Here is a 24,906-nt window from a genome sequence, read left to right as displayed (position 1 = left end):
TTGGCCATGATGAGGTGTGATCTCAAGAGAAACAATGTTGAGATCGGTGGAACTGGTAAAACAACTAGGGTGTAGTATGTGGGGGGGGGGTTTGGAGGGAGAGAGTGTTGGATGAAGTTACTTAAAATTAGAGAATTCACGTTCATAAGTGATAGGTGATAGGAGCCATTCGGCCCATCAAGACTACCCCGCCATTCCATCATGCCTGATCTATCCATCCCTCTTAACCCCATTCTCCTGCCTTCACCACATAACCCCTGATACCTGCACTAACCGAGAATGTATCCATCTCTGCCTTAAATATATCATTGACGTCCTCCACAGTCATCTATGGCAATTAATTCCACAGATTCATCACCCTCTGACTAAAGAAATTCCTCCTCGTCTCCTTCCTAAAGGAACGTCCTTTAATTCTGAGGCTGCGACCTCTGGTCCCAGAGGTTCCATCTCCCACTAGTGGAAAACACCCCCTCCACAGCCACTCGATCCAGGCTAGGCTTCAATGAGGTGTGTCCCCTCATCCTTCCAAACTCCAGCGAGCACAGGCCCAGCGCCGACAAAATGCAAACTCAGCGTTCATACCACTGGGGTGTAAGCTAACCAGGCGAAATATGAGGTGCTGTTCCTCCAATTTGTGTCTGCCCAGGCACCATTTTCACTGGCTACCTTTCTATGTTGAGTTGGCTTTGAGGATTAGTCAACGAAGACCTCTGAGTATCCCTGAACATCATCCATTGGTAATGCGTAGGAAGGCAGTGCAGATAATAATAATAATAATATTATAATAATAATATATTTTATTGTCATTGCACATAAGCGCAACGAGATTTGGTATGCAGCTTCCATCCGCTGTCATAACTTAAATAACTAATACAATTTTGATTTAGATACCCCGAGAAATATGATTTATAAAAAAAAAGAACAATAAAACAGTCTAAAGTACAAATGTGTCTGTGCCGGGTTGAAGTGCGAGGTGACCATCCGAGGGAGACAGTCCAGGGGGGGTGGGGGGCACTCAGCGGGGCCGGTTCAGAGCCGCTATAGCTCTGGGGATGAAGCTGTTCCTGAGTCTGGAGGTTCGGGCGTAGAAGGCCTTGTAACGTCTGCCGGAGGGAAGTAGTTCGAACAGTCCATTACAAGGGTGTGAGGAGTCTTTATGGATGCCGACGGCCTTCCTGAGGCACCGTGTGTGGTAGATGCCCTCCAAGGCTGGTAGCTGTGTCCCAATAATCTTCTGCGCTCTGTGGACGACGCTCCTCTCCGCCTCCGTGTAGCTGAGATACCACACAGAGATGCCATACGTTAATATGCTCTCTGTGGTGCAGCGGTAGAAGGTTGTCAGCAGCTGTTGGGGCAGACCAGTCCTTTGCAATGTTCTTAGGGCACAAAATGCTGGAGTAACGGGCATGTCCCACTTTCATGACCTTTTTTACTCGTGGACATTTTTCATCATGCAAGAAAAAATGCCCCGACCTACTTGATGCCACGAGTACCCACGACTAGCATCACGGTCTGCTACGACCTCCAACGACCTCGTGACGACCATGCTGCGAGTATGAGTCAAGGGCAAACTCGGCAGAGGTCGTGAGTTACGTCGTGAAAGTGGGACAGGCCCTTAACTCAGCGGGACAGGCGGCGTCTCCGGAGAGAAGGAACGGGTGACGTTTCGGAGTCGAGGCCCTTCCTCTCCAACCGGAAACGTCACCCAGTCCTTGCCTCCAAAGATGCCGCCTGTCCCGCTGAGTTACTCCAGCATTTTGTGTCTACCCACTGATAATGTAACGCATTTCTTGAACTAAGCAAGTTGCCCATTTATCCAGCGACTGCTTCAAAATTTACAGCTGTCTAAAATTAAATTGAGATTGTCATTGTTTATCCTGCTGATGTGTTGAGATCATTGTGCAGTTTGCGAGCATCTTCTACGTCCACCACATTTTTTTGATTTTCAAAACTTATCCTTTGTGATAATTATTGATGATTATTGAATGGTACGAACGTCACGGTGGCACAGCGGTAGAGTTGCTGCCTCACAGCGCCAGAGACCCGGGTTCCATCCGGACTACGGGCGCTGTCTGTACGGAGTTTGCACGTTCTCCCCGTGACCTGCGTGGGTTTTCCTTGTGAGCTCCGGTTTCCTCCAAAACTTAAAAGGCGTGCAGGTTTGTAGGTTAATTGGCTTTGGTAAAATTGTAACTAGTCCCTAGTGCGTGTAGGATAGTGTTAGTGTACGGGGATCGCTGGTCGGCGCGGACTCGGTGGGCCGAATGGCCGATGTCCGTGCTGTATCTCCAAACTAAACTAAACTAAGGGTCTCAACCCGAAACCGTCATCTGTTCCTTGTCTCCAGACATGCTGCCTGTCCCGCTGAGTTACTCCAGCATCTAATGGGGCTGTCCCACTGTACGAGCTAATTCAAGAGTTCTCCCGAGTTTCCCCTGATTCCAAATCGGAGAATTACGGTAATGGCCGCACTCGGGGCTCTCGTGGACATTTTTCAACATGTTGAAAAATCTTCACGAGTCTTCACGATCTTACCGCGTTTCCCGAGTACCTGCCGTTAGCGTTACGAGCCGCTAAGACACGTCCCCGAGCTCCGACGTACCCGCTACGTACATTCCACGTGCTTACCACGAGCTTGATTTTTTTTTAAACTCGGTAGAGCTCTTGAATGAGTTCGTACAGTGGGACAGGCCCTTTAAAATGAACTAAAACTAAACTGTTTAAGAAGGAACTGCAGATGCTGGAAAATCGAAGGGACACAAAAAAGCTGGAGAAACTCAGCGGGTGCAGCAGCATCTATGGAGCTCCACAGATGCTGCTGCACCCGCTGAGTTTCTCCAGCTTTTTTGTGTACCTAAAACTAAACTGTGTTCCATGCTGATTATGCAGCTGCAAGTAAGAGTTTCAATGATCCATTTTTCGGTACATACTGTATGACAATTAAACCACCTTGACTCTCTTTTCGTCTCGAGGCTAGAACCAAACTGAACAAAACATCAGTTAACTTTATTCAGTTTAGCTTATTGTCACGTGTACCAAGGTTAAAGATTGTTAAGGGCTTGGACACACTAGAGGCAGGAAACATGTTGGGGGAGTCCAGAACCAGGGGCCACAGTTTAAGAATAAGGGGTAAGCCATTTAGAACGGAGACGAGGAAACACTTTTTCTCACATAGAGTGGTGAGTCTGTGGAATTCTCTGCCTCAGAGGGCGGTGGAGGCCGGTTCTCTGGATGCTTTCAAGAGAGAGCTAGATAGGGCTCTTAAAAATAGTGGAGTCAGGGGATATGGGGAGAAGGTAGGAACGGGGTACTGATTGGGGATGATCAGCCATGATCACATTGAATGGCGGTGCTGGCTCGAAGGGCCAAATGGCCTACTCCTGCACCTATTTTCTATTGTCTATTGAGGTACAATGAAAAGCTTTTGTTGCGCGCTAACCAGTCAGCGGAAAGACAATACATGATTACAATCGAGCCATTTACAGTGTACAGTTCCATGATAAGGGAATAAAGTTTAGTGCATGGTAAAGCCAGCAAAGTCCGATCAAGGATAGTCCGAGGGTCACCAGTGAGGTAGATAGTAGTTCAGCACTGCTCTCTAGTTGGTGAGAGGATGGTTCAGTTGCCTGATAACAGCTGAGAAGAAGCTGTCCCTGAATCTGGAGGTAGTCAAAAATGCTGGAGGAACTCAGCGGGTGAGGCAGCATCTATGGAGCGAAGGAATAGGCGATGTTTTGGGTCGAGACCCTTCTTCAGACTGATGTCGGGGAGTCGGGAAAAAAGAAAGGAAGAGGCGGAGACAGTGGGCTGAGGGTGAGCTGGGAAGGGGAAGGGAAGGAGGGAGAAAGCAAGGACTACCTGAATTGGAGAAGCCAATGTTCATACCGCTGGGGTGTAAACTATCTCAAGCGAAATATGAGGTGCTGCTCCTCCAATTTGCGGTGGGACTCACTCTGGCCATGGAGGAGGCCCAGGGACAGAAAGGACGGATTCGGAATGGGAGGGGGAGTTGAAGTGCTGAGCCACCGGGAGATCAGGTTTTCACACTTCTGTTCCTTTTGCCTGATGGGAGGGGGGAGAAGAGGGAGTGGCCTGGGGTGCGACTGGTCCTTGATGATGCTGCTGGCCTTGCCGAGGCAGCATGAGGTGTAGATGGAGTCAATGGAAGGGAGGTTGGTTTTGTGTGATGGTCTGGGCTGCGTCCACAATTCGCTGCAATTTCCTGCGGTCTTGGATGGAGCTGTTCCCAAACCGTGCTGTGATGCATCCCGATAAAATGCTTTCTCTCTCTCTCTCTCGAGTCTTGACGCTGGAACTAAACTCAACCAAACGTAACGCTGCGAGTCTATGCTTGGTTTGTCTGAATTAACCACACATTGATCAGCACAATATTCACATAGACCTCAACTTGGGAGAGGTGCCTTTATATTTTAGTTTAGTTTAGAGATACAGCGCAGAAACAGGCCCTTCGGCCCATTGAGTCCGTGCCGACCAGCGATCCCCGCACATTATCACCATCCTACACACTAGGGACAATTTTACATTGATACATAGAAACATAGACAATAGGTGCAGGAGTAGGCCATTCGGCCCTTCAAGCCTGCACCGCCATTCAATATGATCATGGCTGATCATCCAACTCAGTATCCTGTACCTGCCCTCTCTCCATACCCCCTGATCCCTTTAGCCACAAAGGCCACATCTAACTCCCTCTTAAATATAGCCAATGAACTGGCCTCAACTGCCTTCTGTGGCAGAGAATTCCACTGATTCACCACTCTCTGTGTGAAAAATGTTTTCCTCATCTCGGTCCTAAAAGATTTCCCCCTTATCCTTAAACTGTGACCCCTTGTCCTGGACTTCCCCCAACACCGGGAACAATCTTCCTGCATCTAGCATGTCCAACCCCTTAAGAATTTTGGATTTTTCTACAAGCCAATTAACCTACAAACCTGCATGTATTTGGAGTGTGGGAGGAAACCGAAGATCTCGGGGGTAGCTGACGCAGGTCACGTGGAGAGCGTACAAACTCCTCACAGACAGCACCCGTAGTCGGGATGTAACCCGGGTCTCCGGCGCTGCAAGCGCTGTAAGGCGGCAACTCTACCGCTGCACCACCGTGCCGTGTGCTTAATGACTTAAAAGAGAAAACGTCTTTTCAGTTCCACAGAGGTGGATGACATGATCCGAAAGTCGACCAACCTCCTCATGACCAGGACCCTGAGCAACTGCCTGCAAAACGTCATCAAGAAGCAGCATGTGGGACTGACAGAGGTGAGTGGTCACAAGGTCACGAGGGATGGGGGCAGAATTAGGCCATTCGGCCCATCGAGTCTACTCCCCCATTCAATCATGGCTGATCAATCTCCCCCTCCTAATCCCATTCTCCTGCCTTCTCCCCGTAAGCCCCGACACCTGCACTAATCTATCTCTGCCTTAAAAATATCCACTGACTTGGCCTCCACAGCCGTCTGTGGCAAAGAATTCCACAGATTTAACTTTCAAGTAAGTAAGTTTATTGGCCAAGTATTCACATACAAGGAATTTGCCTTGGTGCTCCGCCCACAAGTAACAACATGACTTATAGTGACAGTTACGAATGACTCAGAAAACACTAAACATTAATAATAATAAAACATTAAGAGAGAGAGAGAGAGAGAGAAAAAACATTAACAGCCAGAGAGAGCTAGATAGGGCTCTTAAAGATAGCGGAGTCAGGGGATATGGGGAGAAGGCAGGAACGGGGTACTGATTGGGGATGATCAGCCATGATCACATTGAATGGCGGTGCTGGCTCGAAGGGCCGAATGGCCTGCTCCTGCACCAATTGTCTATTGTCTATTGAAACAAAACAAGATTTGTCCAGTTCTCTCAAGCTGACTATTTGCAAGGGTCTCGACCCAAAACGTCGCCAATTCCTTCTCTCCATAGATGCTGCCTCACCCGCTGAGTTTCTCCAGCATTTTGTGTCTACCTTCGATTTTTTTCCAGCATCTGCAGTTCTTTCCTTAATATTTTGCACAGTTGGGTTGATAGCCGAAACACCCGATGGCCCCGGGTCTCATCACTGCATGTGTGTCCCATCGCATCTAGAAGATGTATATATTTCACAATGAAGTCTAGCTCAGTCTGTGGCACCTAGGAACAGACTGGGTGACAACCAAGAATAGTTTGGTGACTACTGGAGAGACTGTTGAGAGACGGAAAGACGGCACCCGGGACAGGCTGGGTTATAGACAATAGACAACAGGTGCAGGAGTAGGCCATTTGGCCCTTCGAGCCAGCACCGCCATTCAATGTGATCATGGCTGATCATCCCCAATCAGTACCCCGTTCCTGCCTTCTCCCCATATCCCCTGACTCCGCTATCTTTAAGAGCCCTATCTAGCTCTCTCTTGAAAGTATCCAGAGAACCTGCCCCCACCGCCCTCTGAGGCAGAGAATTCCACAGACTCACCGCTCTCTGTGAGAAAAAGTGTTTCCTCGTCTCCGTTCTAAATGGCTTACCCCTTATTCTTAAACTGTGGCCCCTGGTTCTGGACTCCCCCAACATCGGGAATATCGGGTTAGCACCGCAGTCGTGAGAAAGACACCCAACTAAGCTACAGAAAGGCCTAATGAACCACCGCGGCCTAAAAATCCATCAGGCGAGAATGAAATGCTCGGAGAAGGAGAAAGAGGTGCAGCACATGCACGGGCCTTGAACCTGGTGAGACGCAGGAGGAGCCCAGCCAGGAGGAGCCCCACAGTCCCTCCACGCACTAGAGTCTCCCAACCCCTGCAGAGTGGTTACTAAGATGGCTGATCCGTGGGCGGTTGGTGCTGGGATGCAAGTCGGGGCCTGATCAACCCCGGCTGGGTCGCCTGGGCGAGGGTGTCTGATGTTGTGAGACCCGATGACCCCAGGTCACATCACTGAGGATGCCGTCCCAGCGCCTCTAGAAGTATATTTTTCACATAACCCTCTGCCACAAAGCCAGAATTAGTCTCTCTACTTTACCACAAGGAGCCCCGTCAACAATTCCTTGAACTTGTTGTCATTTCTATTTACTTATTTGTGGCTTTGGAAGCGTTCAGTGCTTTGTTGCTATTTCCAGAAAAAAACAGAAATGCAAATGAAACTAAAATGTTTTTTACTGGGTATTGCTTAACTGCACTTTCCTCCACAAATGTTGTCAATGAACTTCTTGAGGTAAGGTGCGTGTTACAATTTTTATTTTGTCGTCCAGTTGCACGTTACTGAGTCATAGAGTGATACAGTGTGGAAACAGGCCCTTCGGCCAACTAGCCCACACCGGCCAACAATGTCCCAGCTACACTAGTCCCACCTGCCTGTGTTTGGTCCATATCCCTCCAAACCTGTCCTATCCATGTACCTGTCTAACCGTTTCTTAAACGTTGGGATAGTCCCAGCCTCAACTACCGCCTCTGGCAGTTTGTTCCATACACCCACCACCCTTTGTGTGAAAAAGTTACCCCTCAGGTTCCTATTAAGGGATAGGGCTAAAGGGATCAGGGGGTATGGAGAGAAGGCAGGTATGGGACACTGAGTTGGATGATCAGCCATGATCATATTGAATGGCGGTGCAGGCTCGAAGGGCCGAATAGCCTACTCCTGCACCTATTTTCTATGTTTCTATGTAAATCTTTTCCCCTTCACCTTAAACCTATTTCCTCTGGTCCTCCATTTCCCTCTCTGGGCAAGAGACGCTGTGCCGGATCTATTCCTCTCATGATTTTGTACACCTCTATAAGATCACCCCTCATCCTCCTGCGCTCCAAGGAATAGAGTCCCAGCCTGCTCAACCTCTCCCTATATCTCAGGCCGTCGAATCCTGGCAATAAGCAACAGACAATAGGTGCAGGAATAGGCCATTCGGCCCTTTGAGCCAGCACCGCCATTCAATGTGATCATGGCTGATCATCCACACTCAGTACCCCCTTCCTGCCTTCTCCCCATATCCGCTGACTGTTATCCATAAGAGCTCTATCTAACTCTTTATTGAAAGCATCCAGAGAACCCCTTATTCTTAAACTGTGGCCCCTGTTTCTGGACTCCACCAACATCGGAAACATGTTTCCTGCCTCTAGCGTGTCCAAACCCTTAATAATCTTATATGTTTAAACAAGAACCCCTCTCATCCTTCTAAACCCCAGAGTGTACAAGCCCAGCTGCTCCATTCTCTCAGCATATGACAGTCCCGCCATCCCGGGAATTAACCTTGTAAACCTACGCTGCACTCCCTCAATAGCAAAAGTGTCCTTCCTCAAATTAGGGGACCAAAACTGTACACAATACTCCAGGCGTGGTCTCCCTAGGGCTCCGTACAACTCCAGAAGGACCTCTTTGCTCCTATATTCGATTCCTCTTGTTATAAAGGCCAACATGCCATTCACTTTCTTCACTGCCTGCTGTACCTGCATGCTTACTTTCATAGACTGATGTACAAGGACCCCCAGAAAAAAAATCAAACTCGTGGTAAGCACGTAGAATGTACGTAGCGGGTACATTGGAGCTCAGGACGTCTCTTAGTAACGCTAATGGCAGGTACTCGGAAAACGCGGTAAGCTCGTGAAGACTTGTGAAGATTTTTCAACATGCTGAAAAATTACAGTAATTCTCCGAGTTTGAATCAGGGGAAACTCGGGAGAACTCTTGTATTAGCTCGTACAGTGGGACAGGCCCTTAACTCTCTTGAAAACATCCAGTGAATTGGCCTCCATTGCCTTCTGTGGCTGAGAATTCCACAGATTCACAACTCTCTGGATGGAGAAGTTTTTCCTCATCTCAGTCCTAAATGGTCTACCCCTTATTCTTAAACTGTGACCCCTGGTTCTGGACTCCCCCAACATCGGGAACATGTTTTCCGCATCTAACCTGTCCAATCCTTTAAGAATTTTATGTGTTTCTATAAGATCCCCTCTCTCCCCTAAATTCCAGTGAATATAAGCCCAGTCGACCCATTCTTTCTTCTTGCCTTTTGCAGCTTGTACAGATTATCATCAACACAACACACCTGGAGGGATCCTGCAAGTTTCTAGAGGAGTTTATCACCAACATTACCAATGTACCACCAGATACGGTTCATGCCACCAAGCTGTATGGAACAGCAACCTTCAAGGTAACCGTGGGTCTTCGATGAGTCAATGGTTCTGTGGCGATTTGGTGTCACCTCTGCAATCGCACAGTGAAATTCTGTTCCAACATATTGTCCATTGAAGTATTATTGCTAGATAGAGTATTATTAACAGTTACATAGAAAATAGGAAAATAGGTGCTGGAGGAGGCCATTCGGCCCTTCGAGCCAGCACCACTGGAGTCCAATGGAGTCTGACGGAGGATCTTGACCCTATCTTGATTAGTACAAGTGTCAGAGGTTTCTTGATTAGTTACGGGTGTCAAGGGTTATGGGGAGCAGGCAGGAGAATGGAGTTTGCAGAGAGAGGTAGATCAGCCATGATTGAATGGTGGAGGATACTTGATTGACCAAATGGCCTAATTATGCTCCTATCACTAATGAACATGGCCATTGACCATTGTCCATGACCATTGACCATTGTCCATTGTCCATGACCATTGTCCATTGACCATTGACCATTGTCCGTGACCATTGACCATTGACCATTGTCCATTGTCCATGACCATTGTCCATTGTCCATTGTCCGTGACCATTGACCATTGACCATTGTCCATTGACCATTGTCCATTGTCCATGACCATTGTCCATTGACCATTGTCCGTGACCATTGACCATTGTCCGTGACCATTGACCATTGTCCATTGACCATTGTCCATTGACCATTGACCATTGTCCATTGACCATTGTCCATTGTCCATTGACCATTGTTCATGACCATTGTCCATTGTCCATTGACCATTGACCATTGTCCATTGTCCATGACCATTGTCCGTGTCCATTGACCATTGTCCGTTGACCATTGTCCATGTCCATTGACCATTGTCCGTTGACCATTGTCCATGTCCATTGACCATTGTCCATTGACCATTGACCATTGACCATTGACCATTGTCCATTGTCCATTGTCCATTGACCATTGTCCGTGACCATTGACCATTGTCCATTGTCCATGTCCATTGACCATTGTCCATTGACCATTGACCATTGTCCATTGACCATTGACCATTGTCCATGTCCATTGACCATTGTCCATTGTCCGTGGCCATTGTCCATTGTCCATTGACCATTGTCCATTGTCCATTGACCATTGACCATTGTCCATTGTCTGTGACCATTGACCATTGACCATTGTACATTGTCCATTGTCCATTGTCCATTGACCATTGTCCATTGACCATTGACCATTGTCCATTGACCATTGTCCATTGACCATTGTCCATTGACCATTGTCCATTGACCATTGACCATTGTCCGTGTCCATTGACCATTGTCCATGTCCATTGACCATTGTCCATGTCCATTGACCATTGTCCGTGTCCATTGACCATTGTCCGTTGACCATTGTCCATGTCCATTGACCATTGTCCGTGACCATTCACCATTGTCCATTGACCATTGTCCATTGACCATTGACCATTGACCATTGTCCATTGACCATTGTCCATTGACCATTGTCCGTGACCATTGACCATTGTCCATTGACCATTGACCATTGTCCATTGACCATTGTCCATTGTCCATGACCATTGTCCATTGTCCATTGACCATTGACCATTGTCCATTGTCCATTGTCCATTGACCATTGTCCATTGTCCATGACCATTGACCATTGTCCATTGACCATTGTCCATTGACCATTGACCATTGTCCATTGTCCGTGACCATTGACCATTGTCCATTGACCATTGTCCATTGACCATTGTCCGTGTCCATTGACCATTGTCCGTTGACCATTGTCCATGTCCATTGACCATTGTCCGTTGACCATTGTCCATGTCCATTGACCATTGTCCATTGACCATTGACCATTGACCATTGTCCATTGACCATTGTCCATTGACCATTGTCCGTGACCATTGACCATTGTCCATTGTCCATGTCCATTGACCATTGTCCATTGACCATTGACCATTGTCCATTGACCATTGACCATTGACCATTGTCCATTGTCCATGTCCATTGACCATTGTCCATTGTCCGTGGCCATTGTCCATTGTCCATTGACCATTGTCCATTGTCCATTGACCATTGACCATTGTCCATTGTCTGTGACCATTGACCATTGACCATTGTACATTGTCCATTGTCCATTGTCCATTGACCATTGTCCATTGACCATTGACCATTGTCCATTGACCATTGTCCATTGACCATTGTCCATTGACCATTGTCCATTGACCATTGACCATTGTCCGTGTCCATTGACCATTGTCCATGTCCATTGACCATTGTCCATGTCCATTGACCATTGTCCGTGTCCATTGACCATTGTCCGTTGACCATTGTCCATGTCCATTGACCATTGTCCGTGACCATTCACCATTGTCCATTGACCATTGTCCATTGACCATTGACCATTGACCATTGTCCATTGACCATTGTCCATTGACCATTGTCCGTGACCATTGACCATTGTCCATTGACCATTGACCATTGTCCATTGACCATTGTCCATTGTCCATGACCATTGTCCATTGTCCATTGACCATTGACCATTGTCCATTGTCCATTGTCCATTGACCATTGTCCATTGTCCGTGACCATTGACCATTGTCCATTGACCATTGTCCATTGACCATTGTCCATTGACCATTGTCCATTGTCCGTGACCATTGACCATTGTCCATTGACCATTGTTCATTGACCATTGTCCATTGACCATTGTCCATTGACCATTGACCATTGTCCGTGTCCATTGACCATTGTCCGTTGACCATTGTCCATGTCCATTGACCATTGTCCATATCCATTGACCATTGTCCGTGTCCATTGACCATTGTCCGTTGACCATTGTCCATGTCCATTGACCATTGTCCGTGACCATTCACCATTGTCCATTGTCCGTGACCATTGACCATTGACCATTGTCCATTGTCCGTGACCATTGACCATTGTCCATTGTCCATTGTCCGTGACCATTGACCATTGTCCGTTGACCATTGTCCATGTCCATTGACCATTGTCCGTGACCATTCACCATTGTCCATTGTCCGTGACCATTGACCATTGACCATTGTCCATTGTCCGTGACCATTGACCATTGTCCATTGTCCATTGTCCGTGACCATTGACCATTGTCCATTGTCCGTGACCATTGTCCATTGACCATTGACCATTGTCCATTGTCCATGACCATTGACCATTGTCCATTGTCCATTGTCCGTGACCATTGTCCATTGACCATTGACCATTGTCCGTGACCATTGTCCATTGACCATTGACCATTGTCCATTGTCCATTGACCATTGTCCATTGACCATTGTCCATTGACCATTGTCCATTGACCATTGACCATTGACCATTGACCATGACATAGAAACATAGAAAATAGGTGCAGGAGTAGGCCATTCGGCCCTTCGAGCCTGCACCGCCATTCAATATGATCATGGCTGATCATCCAACTCAGTATCCTGTACCTGCCTTCTCTCCATACCCCCTGATCCCTTTAGCCACAAGGGCCACATCTAACTCCCTCTTAAATATAGCCAATGAACTGGCCTCAACTACCTTCTGTTGCAGAGAATTCCACAGATTCACCACTCTCTGTGTGAAAAATGTTTTTCTTATCTCGGTCCTAAAAGATTTCCCCCTTATCCTTAAACTGTGACCCCTTGTTCTGGACTTCCCCAACATCGGGAACAATCTTCCTGCATCCAGCCTGTCCAACCCCTTAAGAATTTTGTAAGTTTCTATAAGATCCCCCCTCAATCTTCTAAATTCTAGCGAGTACAAACCAAGTCTAGCCAGTCTTTCTTCATATGAAAGTCCTGGCATCTCAGAAATCAGTCTGGTGAACCTTCTCTGTACTCCCTCTATGGCAAGAATGTCTTTCCTCAGATTAGTCCATTGTCCATTGACCATTGTCCATTGTCTATGACCATTGTCCATTGATCATGGGCATGTGTTTCTGCACAGGATGCCCGGCATGCCGCAGAGGAAGAGATCTACACCAAACTCAACCAGAAGATCGACCAGTTCCTGCAGCTCGCCGACTATGACTGGATGAGAGGGGAGTCCAACGGGCACGCCAGCGATTACCTGCTCGACCTCATCGCCTTCCTGCGCAGTACCTTTGCCGTCTTCACCCACCTGCCGGTGAGTGGCAGCCTCTGTGCCCCCCCATCACTCCTCCCCCCCCCCCCCCCCCCCCCCCCCAGTCTCGCCCCCGTCACTCCCTCTTCTCCCCTCTCCCATCAGAAGTGTAAAAACGCACACCTCCAGATTCAGGAACAGTTTCTTCCCAGCCGTTATCAGGCAAATGAATCATCCTACCACAATCAGAGAGCGGTCACCAGGTTAACTCCCAGGATGGCGGGATTGTCATATGCTGAGAGAATGGAGTGGCTGGGCACGTATACTCTGGAAGTTAGAAGGATGAGAGGGCATCTTATTGAAACATATAAGATTGTTAAGGGTTTGGACACGCTAGAGGCAGGAAAAATGTTCCCGATGTTGGGGGAGTCCAAAACCAGGGGCCACAGTTTAAGAATAAGGGGTAAGCCATTTAGAACAGAGATGAGGAAACACTTTTTCTCACAGAGAGTGGTGAGTCTGTGGGATTCTCTGCCTCAGAGGGCGGTGGAGGCCAGTTCTCTGGATGCTTTCAAGAGAGAGCTAGATAGGGCTCTTAAAGATAGCGGAGTCAGGGGATATGGGGAGAAGGCAGGAACGGGGTACTGATTGTGGGTGATCAGCCATGATCACATTGAATGGAGGTGCTGGCTCGAAGGGCCGAATGGCCTACTCCTGCACCTATTGTCTATTGTCCTGATCAGCATCTTCCTCAGTGGAGATCTTAGGAACTATCTTTATTCAGAGATAGACACAAAATGCTGGAGTAACTCAGCGGGACAGGCAGCATCTCTGGTGAGAAGGAATGTGTGACGTTTCGGGTCGAGACCCTTCTTCAGACTGATGTCAGGGGAGTGGGCGGGACAGAGATAGAATGTAGTCGGAGACGGCTAGACTGGTGGGAGAACTGGGAAGGGGAAGGGGAGTGGAGAGAGAGAGGGAAAGCAAGGGGTACTTGAAGTTAGAGAAGTCAATGTTCATACCGCTGGGGTGTAAGCTGCCCAAGCGAAATATGAGGTGCTGTTCCTCCAATTTGCACTGGGCCTCATTCTGACAATGGAGGAGGCCCAGGACAGAAAGGTCAGTGTGGGAATGGGAGGGGGAGTTGAAGTGTTGAGCAACCGGGAAATCAGGTAGGTTTCGACGGAATGTGCGGAGGTGTTCAGCGAAACGATCGCCGAGCCTGCGCTTGGTCTCGCCGATGTAGAGAAGTTGACACCCGGAACAGTGGATACAGTAGATGAGGTTGGAGGAGGTGCAGGTGAACCTCTGCCGCACCGGGAAAGACTGTCGGGATCCCTGGATGGAGTCGAGGGGGGAGGTAAAGGGACTGGTGTTGCATCTTCTGCAGTTGCTGGGGAAAGTACCTGGGGAGGGGGTGGTTTGGGTGGGAAGAGACAAATTGACCAGGGAGATGCGGAGGAAACGGTTTCTGCGGAAAGTAGAAAGGTGTGGAGATGGGAAGATGCGGCCAGTGGTGGGATCCCGTTGGAGGTGGCGAAATTGTCGGAGGATTATATGTTGTATGTGACGGCTGATGGGGTGGAAGGTGAGGACGAGGGGGACTCTGCCCTTGTAACGAGTGGGGGGGTGGGGGGGGGGGGAGGGGGAGCAAGAGCGGAGCTGCGGGATATGGAGGAGACCCTAGTGAGAGCCTCATCTATAATGGAAGAGGGGAACCCCCGTTCCCTAAAGAATGAGGACATCTCCGATGACCTGATATGGAACACCTCATCCTGGGCGCAGATGCGGCGTAGACGGAGGAATTGGGAGTAGGGTGGGAAGAAGTGTAGTCTAGATAACTGTGGGAGATCAATATATATCTTTAATCGGACTTTACCTTGTATTAAATAATTTACCTTTTTAATCCTGTGTCTGTAAACTGCGGAAGGCTATGGTTTTGTCATTCACTGGATAGTATGCAACAGTGAAGATTTTCACTGTACCATTGAAAACCCACACCTCCAGATTCAGGGGCAGTTTCTTCCCAGCTGTTATCAGGCAACTGAACCGTCATCTCAACGACCACTGCTTGCTTGCTGCTGCTCCATCCAAGATCGCCAGAAAGTGTTGAGGACGCAGCCCTGATCATCGCGCAAACCGACCTCCCTTCCATCGACTCCATCTACACCTCACGCTGCCTCGGCAAGGCCAGCAGCATCATCAAGGACCAGTCTCACCCCGGCCACTCCCTCTTCTCCCCTCTGCTTGCTGTGGGCGAGGCCACATGTGGAGTATTACGTCCAGTTCTAGTCATATGTTATCTTATGTTTAGAAACATAGAAACATAGACAATAGGTGCAGGAGTAGGCCATTCGGCCCTTCGAGCCTGCACCGCCATTGAATATGATCATGGCTGATCATCCAACTCAGTATCCTGTACCTGCCTTCTCTCCATACCCCCTGATCCCTTTAGCCACAAGGGCCACATCTAACTCCCTCTTAAATATAGCCAATGAACTGGCCTCAACTACCTTCTGTGGCAGAGAATTCCACAGATTCACCACTATCTGTGTGAAAAATGTTTTTCTCATCTCTGTCCTAAAAGATTTCCCCCTTATCCTCAAACTGTGACCCCTTGTCCTGGACTTCCCCAACATCGGGAACAATCTTCCTGCATCTAGCCTGTCCAACCCCTTAAGAATTTTGTAATTTTCTATAAGATCCACCCTCAATCTTCAAAATTCTAGCGAGTACAAGCCGAGTCTATCCAGTCTTTCTTCATATGAAAGTCTTGACATCCCAGGAATCAGTCTGGTGAACCTTCTCTGCACTCCCTCTATGGCAAGAATGTCTTTTCTCAGATTAGGAGACCAAAACTGTACGCAATACTCCAGGTGTGGTCTCACCAATGCCCTGTACAACTGCAGTAGAACCTCCCTGCTCTTATACTCAAATCCTTTTGCTATGAATGCTAACATACCATTCGCTTTCTTCACTGCCTGCTGCACCTGCATGCCTACTTTTAATGACTGGTGTACCATGACACCCAGGTGTCGTTGCATCTCCCCTTTTCCTAATCGGCCACCATTCAGATAATTGACTCCATCTACACTTCACGCTGCCTCGGCAAGGCCAGCAGCATCATCAAGGACCAGTCTCACCCCGGCCACTCCCTCTTCTCCCCTCTGCTTGCTGTGGATGAGGACACATGTGGAGTATTACGTTCAGTTCTAGTCATATGTTATCTCATGTTTAAGAAAGAACTGCAGATGTTGGAAAATCGAAGGTAGACAAAAATGCTGGAGAAACTCAGCGGGTGAGGCAGCATCTATTGAGCGAAGGAAATAGGCGACGTTTCGGGTCAAGACCCTTCTTCAGAAAACACCTAGACCTGATGTCGTAAAGCTGGGAAGAATGCAGAGAAGGTTTATGAGGATGTTGTCAGGACTCAGTGTGTGTAGTAGAATTTTTACATTTACCAAGCCAATTAACCTACAAACCTGTACGTGTTTGGCGAATAGTGAAAGGCTTGGATAGAGTGGATGTGGAGAGGATGTTTCCACTAGTTGAAGAGTCCAGGGCCAGAGGTCACAGCCTCAGAATAAAAGGATGTACCTTTGCAAAGGGAATGAAGAGGAATTTCTTCAGTCAGAGGGTGGTGAATCTGTGGAATTCATTGCCACAGAAGGCTATGGAGGCCAAGTCAGTGGATATTTTTAAGGCAGAGATGGACAGATTCTTGATTAGTGTGGGTGTCAGGGGTTATGGGGAGAAGGCAGGAGAATGGGGCTGAGAGGGAAAGATAGATCAGCCATGATTGAATGGCAGAGTAGACTCGATGGGCCGAATGGCCTAATCCTGCGCCTGGAACTAATGGACATGTGAGGAATTAAGGGCCGGTCCCACGAGCCGGCAAGCGCGACCTAATGTGGTCACTTGAGCCGTACGGCCTCGCGGGGCCGGTCCCACTTCGATCGCCAGAGCCGTATGGAGTTGTGCGGAGCTGGTCCCGACATCGCGCGGGGCTCCGAAAAACTGACCACGTGTTAAAAAATTCCTCGCGGCAACGGCCTGCCGGCCCGCAGCCGCCTCGACGCCGTAGAGGGCGTGTGCAGCGTCTTGACGCCGTACGTCATGCGCGAATTTCCCGCGGACTTCGCTCGAACTTCACGTCACTTACTCGACCTCCGGGCGGCCCCCGCTTCCGGTTTGGTCGCGCTCGCGGCATGCAGGCGCATGCTGGTGGGACCGGCCCTTAACGCACGAGCATTGTTGGCAAGGTTGAAGGAAAAGCTGCTTGGCTCGTAGCCTGTCTTTCCACACCAAACTTCCTCTATTTACAACGCATGGGCAATTAATGAACTCAATCCCTTCCAGCAATTATATAAAGCTGGAAAAATAGAAGCCCCGTGGAGTCATAGAGTGATACAATGTGGAAACAGGCCCTTCGACCCAACTCGCCCACACCGGCCAACAATGTCCCAGCTACTCTAGTCCCCACCTGCCTGCTCTTGGCCCATATCCCTCCAAACCTATCCTATCCATGTACCTGTCTAAATGTTTCTTAAACGTTGGGATTGTCCCTGCCTCAACTACATTTGGTTCTTGATTCCCTTACTCTGGCCAATAGCATTCACGATCTATTAGACAATAGACAATAGGTGCAGGAGGAGGCCATTCGGCCCTTCGAGCCAGCACCGCCATTCACTGTGATCATGGCTGATCATCCACAATCAGTACCCCGTTCCTGCCTTCTCCCCATATCCCCTGACTCCGCTATTTTTAAGAGCCCTATCTAGCTCTCTCTTGAAAGCATCCAGAGAACCGCCCTCCGCCACCCACTGAGGCAGAGAATTCCACAGACTCACAACTCTCTGGGTGAAAAAGTTTTTCCTCATCGTTCTGAATGGCTTACCCCTTATTCTTAAACTGTGGCCCCTGGTTCTGGACTCCCCCAACATCGGGAACAGGTTTCCTGCTTCTAGCGTGTCCAAACCCTTAATAATCTTATATGTTTCAATTGGATGCCCACTCATCCTTCTAAAACTGAATACAAGCCCAGTCGCTCCATTCTCTCAGCTTATGACAGTCCCACCATCCCGGGAATTAACCTGGTGAATCTACGCTGCTCTCCCTCAATAGCAAGAATGTCCTTCTTCAAATTTGGAGACCAAAACTACACACAATACTCCAGGTGTGGTCTCACCAGGGCCCTGTACAACTGCAGAAGGACCTCTTTGCTCCTATACTCAACTCCTCTTGTTATGAAGGCCAACATGCCATTCCCTTTCTTCACTGCCTGCTGTACCTGCATGCTTACTTTCATTGACTGATGTACAAGGACACCCTGGTCTTGTTGTACTTCCCCTTTTCCCAACTTGACACCATTTAGGTAATAATCTGCCTTCCTGTTCTTGCCACCAAAGTGGATATACCACATTTATCCACATTAAACTGCATCTGCCAAGCATCTGCCCACTCACCCAACCTGTCCAAATCACCCTGCATCCTCATAGCATCCTCCTCACAGTTCACACTGTCACCCAGCTTTGTGTCATCTGCAAATTTGCTAATGTTACTTTTAATTCCTTCATCTAAATCATCTATGTATATTGTAAATAGCTTACCTTCGTACCTCATCTTTTCTCCTCGTATTCCCGTTTTAGTTCTCTTCTGTTGCTCTTTCAACGTTTCCCAATTCTTCCCGCTCATCTTTGCTACGTTGTACTTCTTCTCTTTTATTTTTCTACTGTCCCTGACTTCCCTTGTCAGCCACGGTCGCCCCTTACTCCCCTTGGAATCTTTCTTCCTCTTTGGAATGAACTGATCGTGCACAATCTGTATTATTCCCAGAACTACCTGCCATTGTTGTTCCACTGTCATCCCTGCTTGGGTCACTTTCCAGTCAACTTTGGCCAGCTCCTCCCTCATGGTTCCATAGTCCCCTTTGCTCAACTGTAATACTGACACTTCCGATTTTCCCTTCTCCCTCTCAAATTGTAGATTAAAACTTGTGATTGAGGCAGTGCAGCGTAGGTTCACGAGATTGATCCCTGGGATGGCGGGACTGTCATATGAGGAAAGATTGAAAAGACTAGGCTTGTATTCACTGGAGTTTAGAAGAATGAGGGGGGATCTTATAGAAACATATAACATTATAAAAGGACTGGATAAGCTAGATGCAGGAAAAATGTTCCCAATGTTGGGCGAGTCCAGAACCAGGGGCCACAGTCTTAGAATAAAGGTGAGGTTATTTAAGACTGAGGTGAGAAAAAACGTTTTCACCCAGAGAGTTGTGAATTTGTGGAATTCCCTGCCACAGAGGGCAGTGGAGGCCAAGTCACTGGATGGATTTAAGAGAGAGTTAGATAGAGCTCTAGGGGCTAGTGGAGTCAAGGGATATGGGGAGAAGGCAGGCACGGGTTATTGATAGGGGACGATCAGCCATGATCACAATGAATGGCGGTGCTGGCTTGAAGGGCCGAATGGCCTCCTCCTGCAAGTATTTTCTATGTTTCTATTATCATATTATGGTCACTACTTCCTAATGGCTCCTTGACCTTGAGTTCCCTTATCGAATCCGGTTCATTACACAACACTAAATCCAAAAATTGCCTTCTCCCTGGTAGGAAGATTTACGAGAATGTTGCCAGGATTTCTTCTGAAGAAGGGTCTCGACCCGAAATGTTGCCTATTTCCTTTGCTCCATAGATGCTGCCTCACCCGCTGAGTTTCTCCCGCACTTTTGTCTACCTTCGACTTTCCAGCATCTGCAGTTCCTTCTTAAACATAAGATAATCCTTGGGTCACCAATGAGGTAGATAGTAGTTCAGCACTGCTCTCTGGTTGTGGTAGGATGGTTCAGTTGCCTGATAACAGCTGGGAAGAAACTGTCCCTGAAATCTGCAGGTGTGCGTTTTCACACTTCTGTGCCTCTTGCCCGATGGGAGAGGGGAGAAGAGGGAGTTGCCGGGGTGAGACTGGTCCTTGATGATGCTGCTGGCCTTGCCGAGGCAGCGTGAGGTGTAGATGGAGTCAATGGAAGGGAGGTCGGTTTGTGCGATGGTCTGGGCTGCGTCCACAATTCGCTGCAATTTCTTGCGGTCTTGGATGGAGCTGTTCCCAAACCGTGCTGTGATGCATCCCGATAAAATGCTTCCTGCGGCGCATCTGTAGAAGTTGGTGAGAGTTGTCGGGGACATGCCGAACTCTCTAAGCCTCCTTCGGAAGTAGTGGCGTCTGTGGCACAGTGTTGCTGCCCCACAGCACCAGAGTACCGTGTTGCCGCTTCTCCCTTGCTTCAGCAGCGACTATTAACCCTGAAATTGATCGGGAGCTGCGGGTGGGAAGTTTTTTATGCAGTGGCAGTTTGAGAGAGAGGGAGGGGGAAGAGGGGAGAGAGAGAAAGTGGGAGAGAGAGAGAGAGAGGGAAGGGAGGAGGGATAGCCAGGTGAAGGGGAGGAGAAAGAGAAAGAGTGAGAGAGAGAGAGAGAGGGGGGGAGAGAGATGGGGTGGGGGAAGAGAGTTGAGTTTATTGTTTCAGTTGACTTTATTCTCAAGTGTACCGAGGTACAGTGAAAAGCTTTTGTTGCGTGCTAACCAGTCAGCGGAAAGACAATACATGATTACAATCGAACCGTTTACAGTGTACAGATACACGATAAGAGGAGAGAGAGGGGGGGCGGGTAAGTGAGAGAGAGTGGGGGAGAGAGGGAGAGAGAGAGAAGGAGAGAGGGAGGAAGGGAGAGAGAGGGAGAGAGAGGGGGAGAGAGAGAGGGGGAGAGAGAGGGGGAGAGAGAGAGAGAGGGTCGGGAGGGAGAGAGAGGGGTGAGAGAGAGAGAGGGGGGGGAGAGAGGGGGAGAGGAATGGAGGGAGGAAGAGAGGGGGAGAGGAAGAGGGAGGGAGTGAGAGAGAGAGAGGGAGAGGGAGAGAGAGGGGGTAAATGGAGGGAGGGAGAGAGGGGGAGAAGGAGAGGGAGAGAGAGGGGAGAGGAAGTGAGAGAGGGAGGGGGAAGGAGGGAGAGGGGGAGAGAGAGAGAGAGGGAGAGAGGTGGAGAGACGGAAAGAGAGAGGGGAGAGAGGGAGAGGGTGGGGAGATGGAGAGAGAGGGGGAGAGGGAGGGAGAGGGAGAGGGGGAGAGGGAGGGAGGGAGGGAGAAAGGGAGAGAGAGGGAGTTGACTGATTGCATGTCCTACTGTATTGTGAGATGACTGGGTTTATTTGAACAGTAATTTTATTGGGGCCATTGTTAACGAGTCCTTTGATAACTGTGCTCTGTAATTAACGGCACTGACTGGGGTCTCTGCTTCCCGGTAATTGTTAACATATTTGCAACTTCTCGAACAACCCTGCTACTGTTAGCCCCGTGCTCGCTCTCTGATTACAGCCCCGGCCTCCAATGTGTTATTCTTCATCCAGAGAACCTGAAGAGTTTGAAAGTTTGGAAATATAAATAAAATTAAACAACTGCACACTCAATTTCCTGGAGTTGGGTTGGTGGTGAAACAATGAGCCACACATCCCCCGTATCATTAAAGCACACATTCATCAGCCCGCTTCCTCCACTCAGCATAAAAACCCGACCAAACACAAAAGGATAAAATCCCAGCCGAAACAAAAAAAAAAAAAAACAAACAAAACAAAAAAAAAAAACAAAAAAAAAACAAAAAAAAAAACAAAAAAACAAAAAAAAAAAACAAAAAAAAAAGAGAAAAAACAAAAAAAAAAAAACACAAAACCAAACAAAAAAAAACAAAAAAAACACGAACACAAACAAGCGCCAAAACACAACAACACCCAAACAAAAACAAAGCTACACAAACACACAAACACAAGCTCAAACAAAAGAACACTCACACACACACACACACGCTCACACACACACACACGCTCACACACACACACACACACACACACGCAAGCACGCACGCACGCACACACACACGCTCATACACACACACACACGCTCACACACACACACGCACACACACACACGCTCACACACACACACTCACGTTCACACACGCACACACACACACGCACGCACGCACACGCACACACACACGCACACATATACACACACACTCACGCTCACACACTCACGCTCACACACAAACACGCACACACACGCTTACACACACACACGCACAAGCATGCTTACACACACACGCACACTCACGCTCGCACACACACATACTCGCAGACACGCACTCACACACACCCAGACGGACACATATGCACACACACACACACACTCACACACACAACACACACACTCACACGCACAAATGCACACACATGCACACACAGACACACACACTCACATTTACACAGACACACACTCACATACGCACATGCGATCACGTGTACCGAGGTACAGTGAAAAGCTTTATTTTGTATGCTATCCAATCAAATCAGACAATGCTGTGCATGAATACACAGTCCCAACAATGGACCATTGTGGGCTCCACCATTCCTTAGCACATCTGATGCCGCCTGATTGTTTCTGGCCTTTTCTCAGTTTCTTTGCCCCTCAACTCCACCTCTTAAGTTCATGTTCATAAGTGATAGGAGCAGAATCAGGCCATTCGGCCCATCAAATCTACTCCACCATTCAATCATGGCTGATCTGTCTCTCCCTCTCAACCCCATTCTCCTGCCTTCTCCCCATAACCCCTGACACCCGCACTAATCAAGAATCTATCTATCTACGCATTAAAGATACCCACTGACTTGGCCTCCACAGCCTTCTGCGGCAATGAACTCCACAGATTCACCACCCTCTGACTATAGAAATTCCTCCTCATCTCCTTCCTAAAATAACGTCCTTTAATTCTGAGGCTCATCGGGGAGGAAAGAACTGCAGATGCTGGTTGAAATCGAAGGCAGACACAAAATGCTGGAGTAACTCAGCGGGACAGGCAGCATCTCTGGAGGGAAGCAATGGGTGACGTCTCGGGTCGAGACCCTTCCTCACCCATTCCTTCTCTCCAGAGATGCTGCCTGACCCGCAGAGTTACTCCAGCATTTTGTGTCGTTCTATGCTGTCGGGGATGGCGGTGGTGGGGGGCGGATATGACAGCGGCTGATACGATCCATTTAGATCGGCACGTGGATATGTAGCGAATGCAGGGAGACGGACCACGTGTTGAACGCTACATCACGTTCGGCACGGACATAGTGGGCCGAAGGGCCTGTCCCCGTTACCGTGTCTTATCTTCTATGAGAAATCCGGCTGTAAATTGCCATCTGATTGGCGTTCAGTAAAATTCCCAGCTCCTGGAAGGACCGTTCATAGAAACATAGAAAATAGGTGCAGGAGGAGGCCCTTCGGCCCTTCGAGCCAGCACCGCCATTCATTGTGATCATGGCTGATCGTCCCCTATCAATAACCTGTGCCTGCCTTCTCCCCATATCCCTCGACTCCACTAGCCCCTAGAGCTCTATCTAACTCTCTCTTAAATCCATCCAGTGACTTGGCCTCCACTGCCCTCTGTGGCAGGGAATTCCACAAATTCACAACTCTCTGGGTGAAAAAGTTTTTTCTCACCTCAGTCTTAAATGGCCTCCCCTTTATTCTAAGACTGTGGCCCCTGGTTCTGGACTCGCCCAACATTGGGAACATTTTTCCTGCATCTAGCTTGGCCAATCCTTTTATAATTTTGTATGTTTCTATAAGATTCCTTCCCCTCATCCTTCTAAACTCCAGTGAATACAAGCCTTGTCTTTTCAATCTTTCCTCATATGACAGTCCCGCCATCCCAGGGATCAATCTGGTGAACCTACGCTGCACTGCCTCGATCACAAGGATGTCCTTCCTCAAATTACAATGTGTACAGTTCGGTTGCGGCTGGGAAGTAACAGCCGGGAAGAAACTGCCCCTGAATCTGGAGGTGTGCGCTTTCACACTTCTGTGCCACTTACCCGATGGGGGAGGGGAGAAGAGGGAGTGGCCGGGGTGAGACTGGTCCTTGATGATGCTGCTGGCCTTGCCGAGGCAGCGTGAGGTGTAGATGGAGTCAACGGAAGGGAGGTTGGTTTGTGCGATGGTCTGGGCTGCGTCCACAATTTGCTGCAATTTCTTGCGGTCTTGGATGGAGCTGTTCCCAAACCGTGCTGTGATGCATCCCGATAAAATGCTTCCTGCGGCGCATAGAGTCGTAGCAGTGAATCTTATTAAAGCAGTTCCAGTGGTTCATTTATAGAGATCATGCATTTTGACCTGTTGAAAACACATTGCCGCCTCAACCCGACATCTGCGTTGATTTTAAAGGCTGCCACTTTTAGTTTAGGACTGGTAGTTCAGATATACAGCGCTGAAACAGGCCCTTCGGCCCACGGAGTCCACGCTGAACAGCAATCCCCGCACACTAACACCATCCTACACATACTAGGGACAATTTACAGGTCACAGGGAGAACGTTCAGACTCCACACAGTACAGCCGCATTTTGAGTGTTGTGTTCAGTTCTGGGCACCGTGTCATAGGAAAGATATTGTCAACGTGGAAAGGGTACAGAGAAGTTTTTAAGAAAGAACTGCAGATGCTGGTAAAATCGAAGGTAGACACAAAATGCTGGAGTAACTCAGCGGGTGAGGCAGCAATTTATGGAGAGAAGGACTTGGCGACGTTTCGGGTCGAGACTCTTCCTCAGACTGAAGTACGGAGAAGATTTACGAGGATGTTACTGGGACTTGAGGGTCTGAGCTACAGGGAGAGGTTGAGCAGGCTGGAACTCTATTCCCTAAGGGCCT

General features: G+C 48.6%; 1 protein-coding gene across 1 annotated transcript in view; it reads left to right on the top strand.

Moving 5' to 3' along the window:
• Nucleotides 1-24,906, top strand: part of exoc6b (exocyst complex component 6B) — a 495,523-nt gene that overhangs the window by 460,607 nt on the left and 10,010 nt on the right. The window contains exons 16-18 of the mRNA XM_033043459.1: nt 5,163-5,274; nt 8,988-9,122; nt 13,056-13,235. Coding sequence (XP_032899350.1) covers nt 5,163-5,274; nt 8,988-9,122; nt 13,056-13,235 — 427 coding nt within the window. The remainder of the gene's footprint in view (nt 1-5,162; nt 5,275-8,987; nt 9,123-13,055; nt 13,236-24,906) is intronic.

Source organism: Amblyraja radiata, chromosome 1 (genome assembly GCF_010909765.2).
Source record: "Amblyraja radiata isolate CabotCenter1 chromosome 1, sAmbRad1.1.pri, whole genome shotgun sequence".
In the NCBI taxonomy this organism is placed as follows: domain Eukaryota; kingdom Metazoa; phylum Chordata; class Chondrichthyes; order Rajiformes; family Rajidae; genus Amblyraja; species Amblyraja radiata.
Note: the sequence above shows the minus strand (reverse complement) of the source record. Positions and strands in the feature narration are given on the sequence as shown.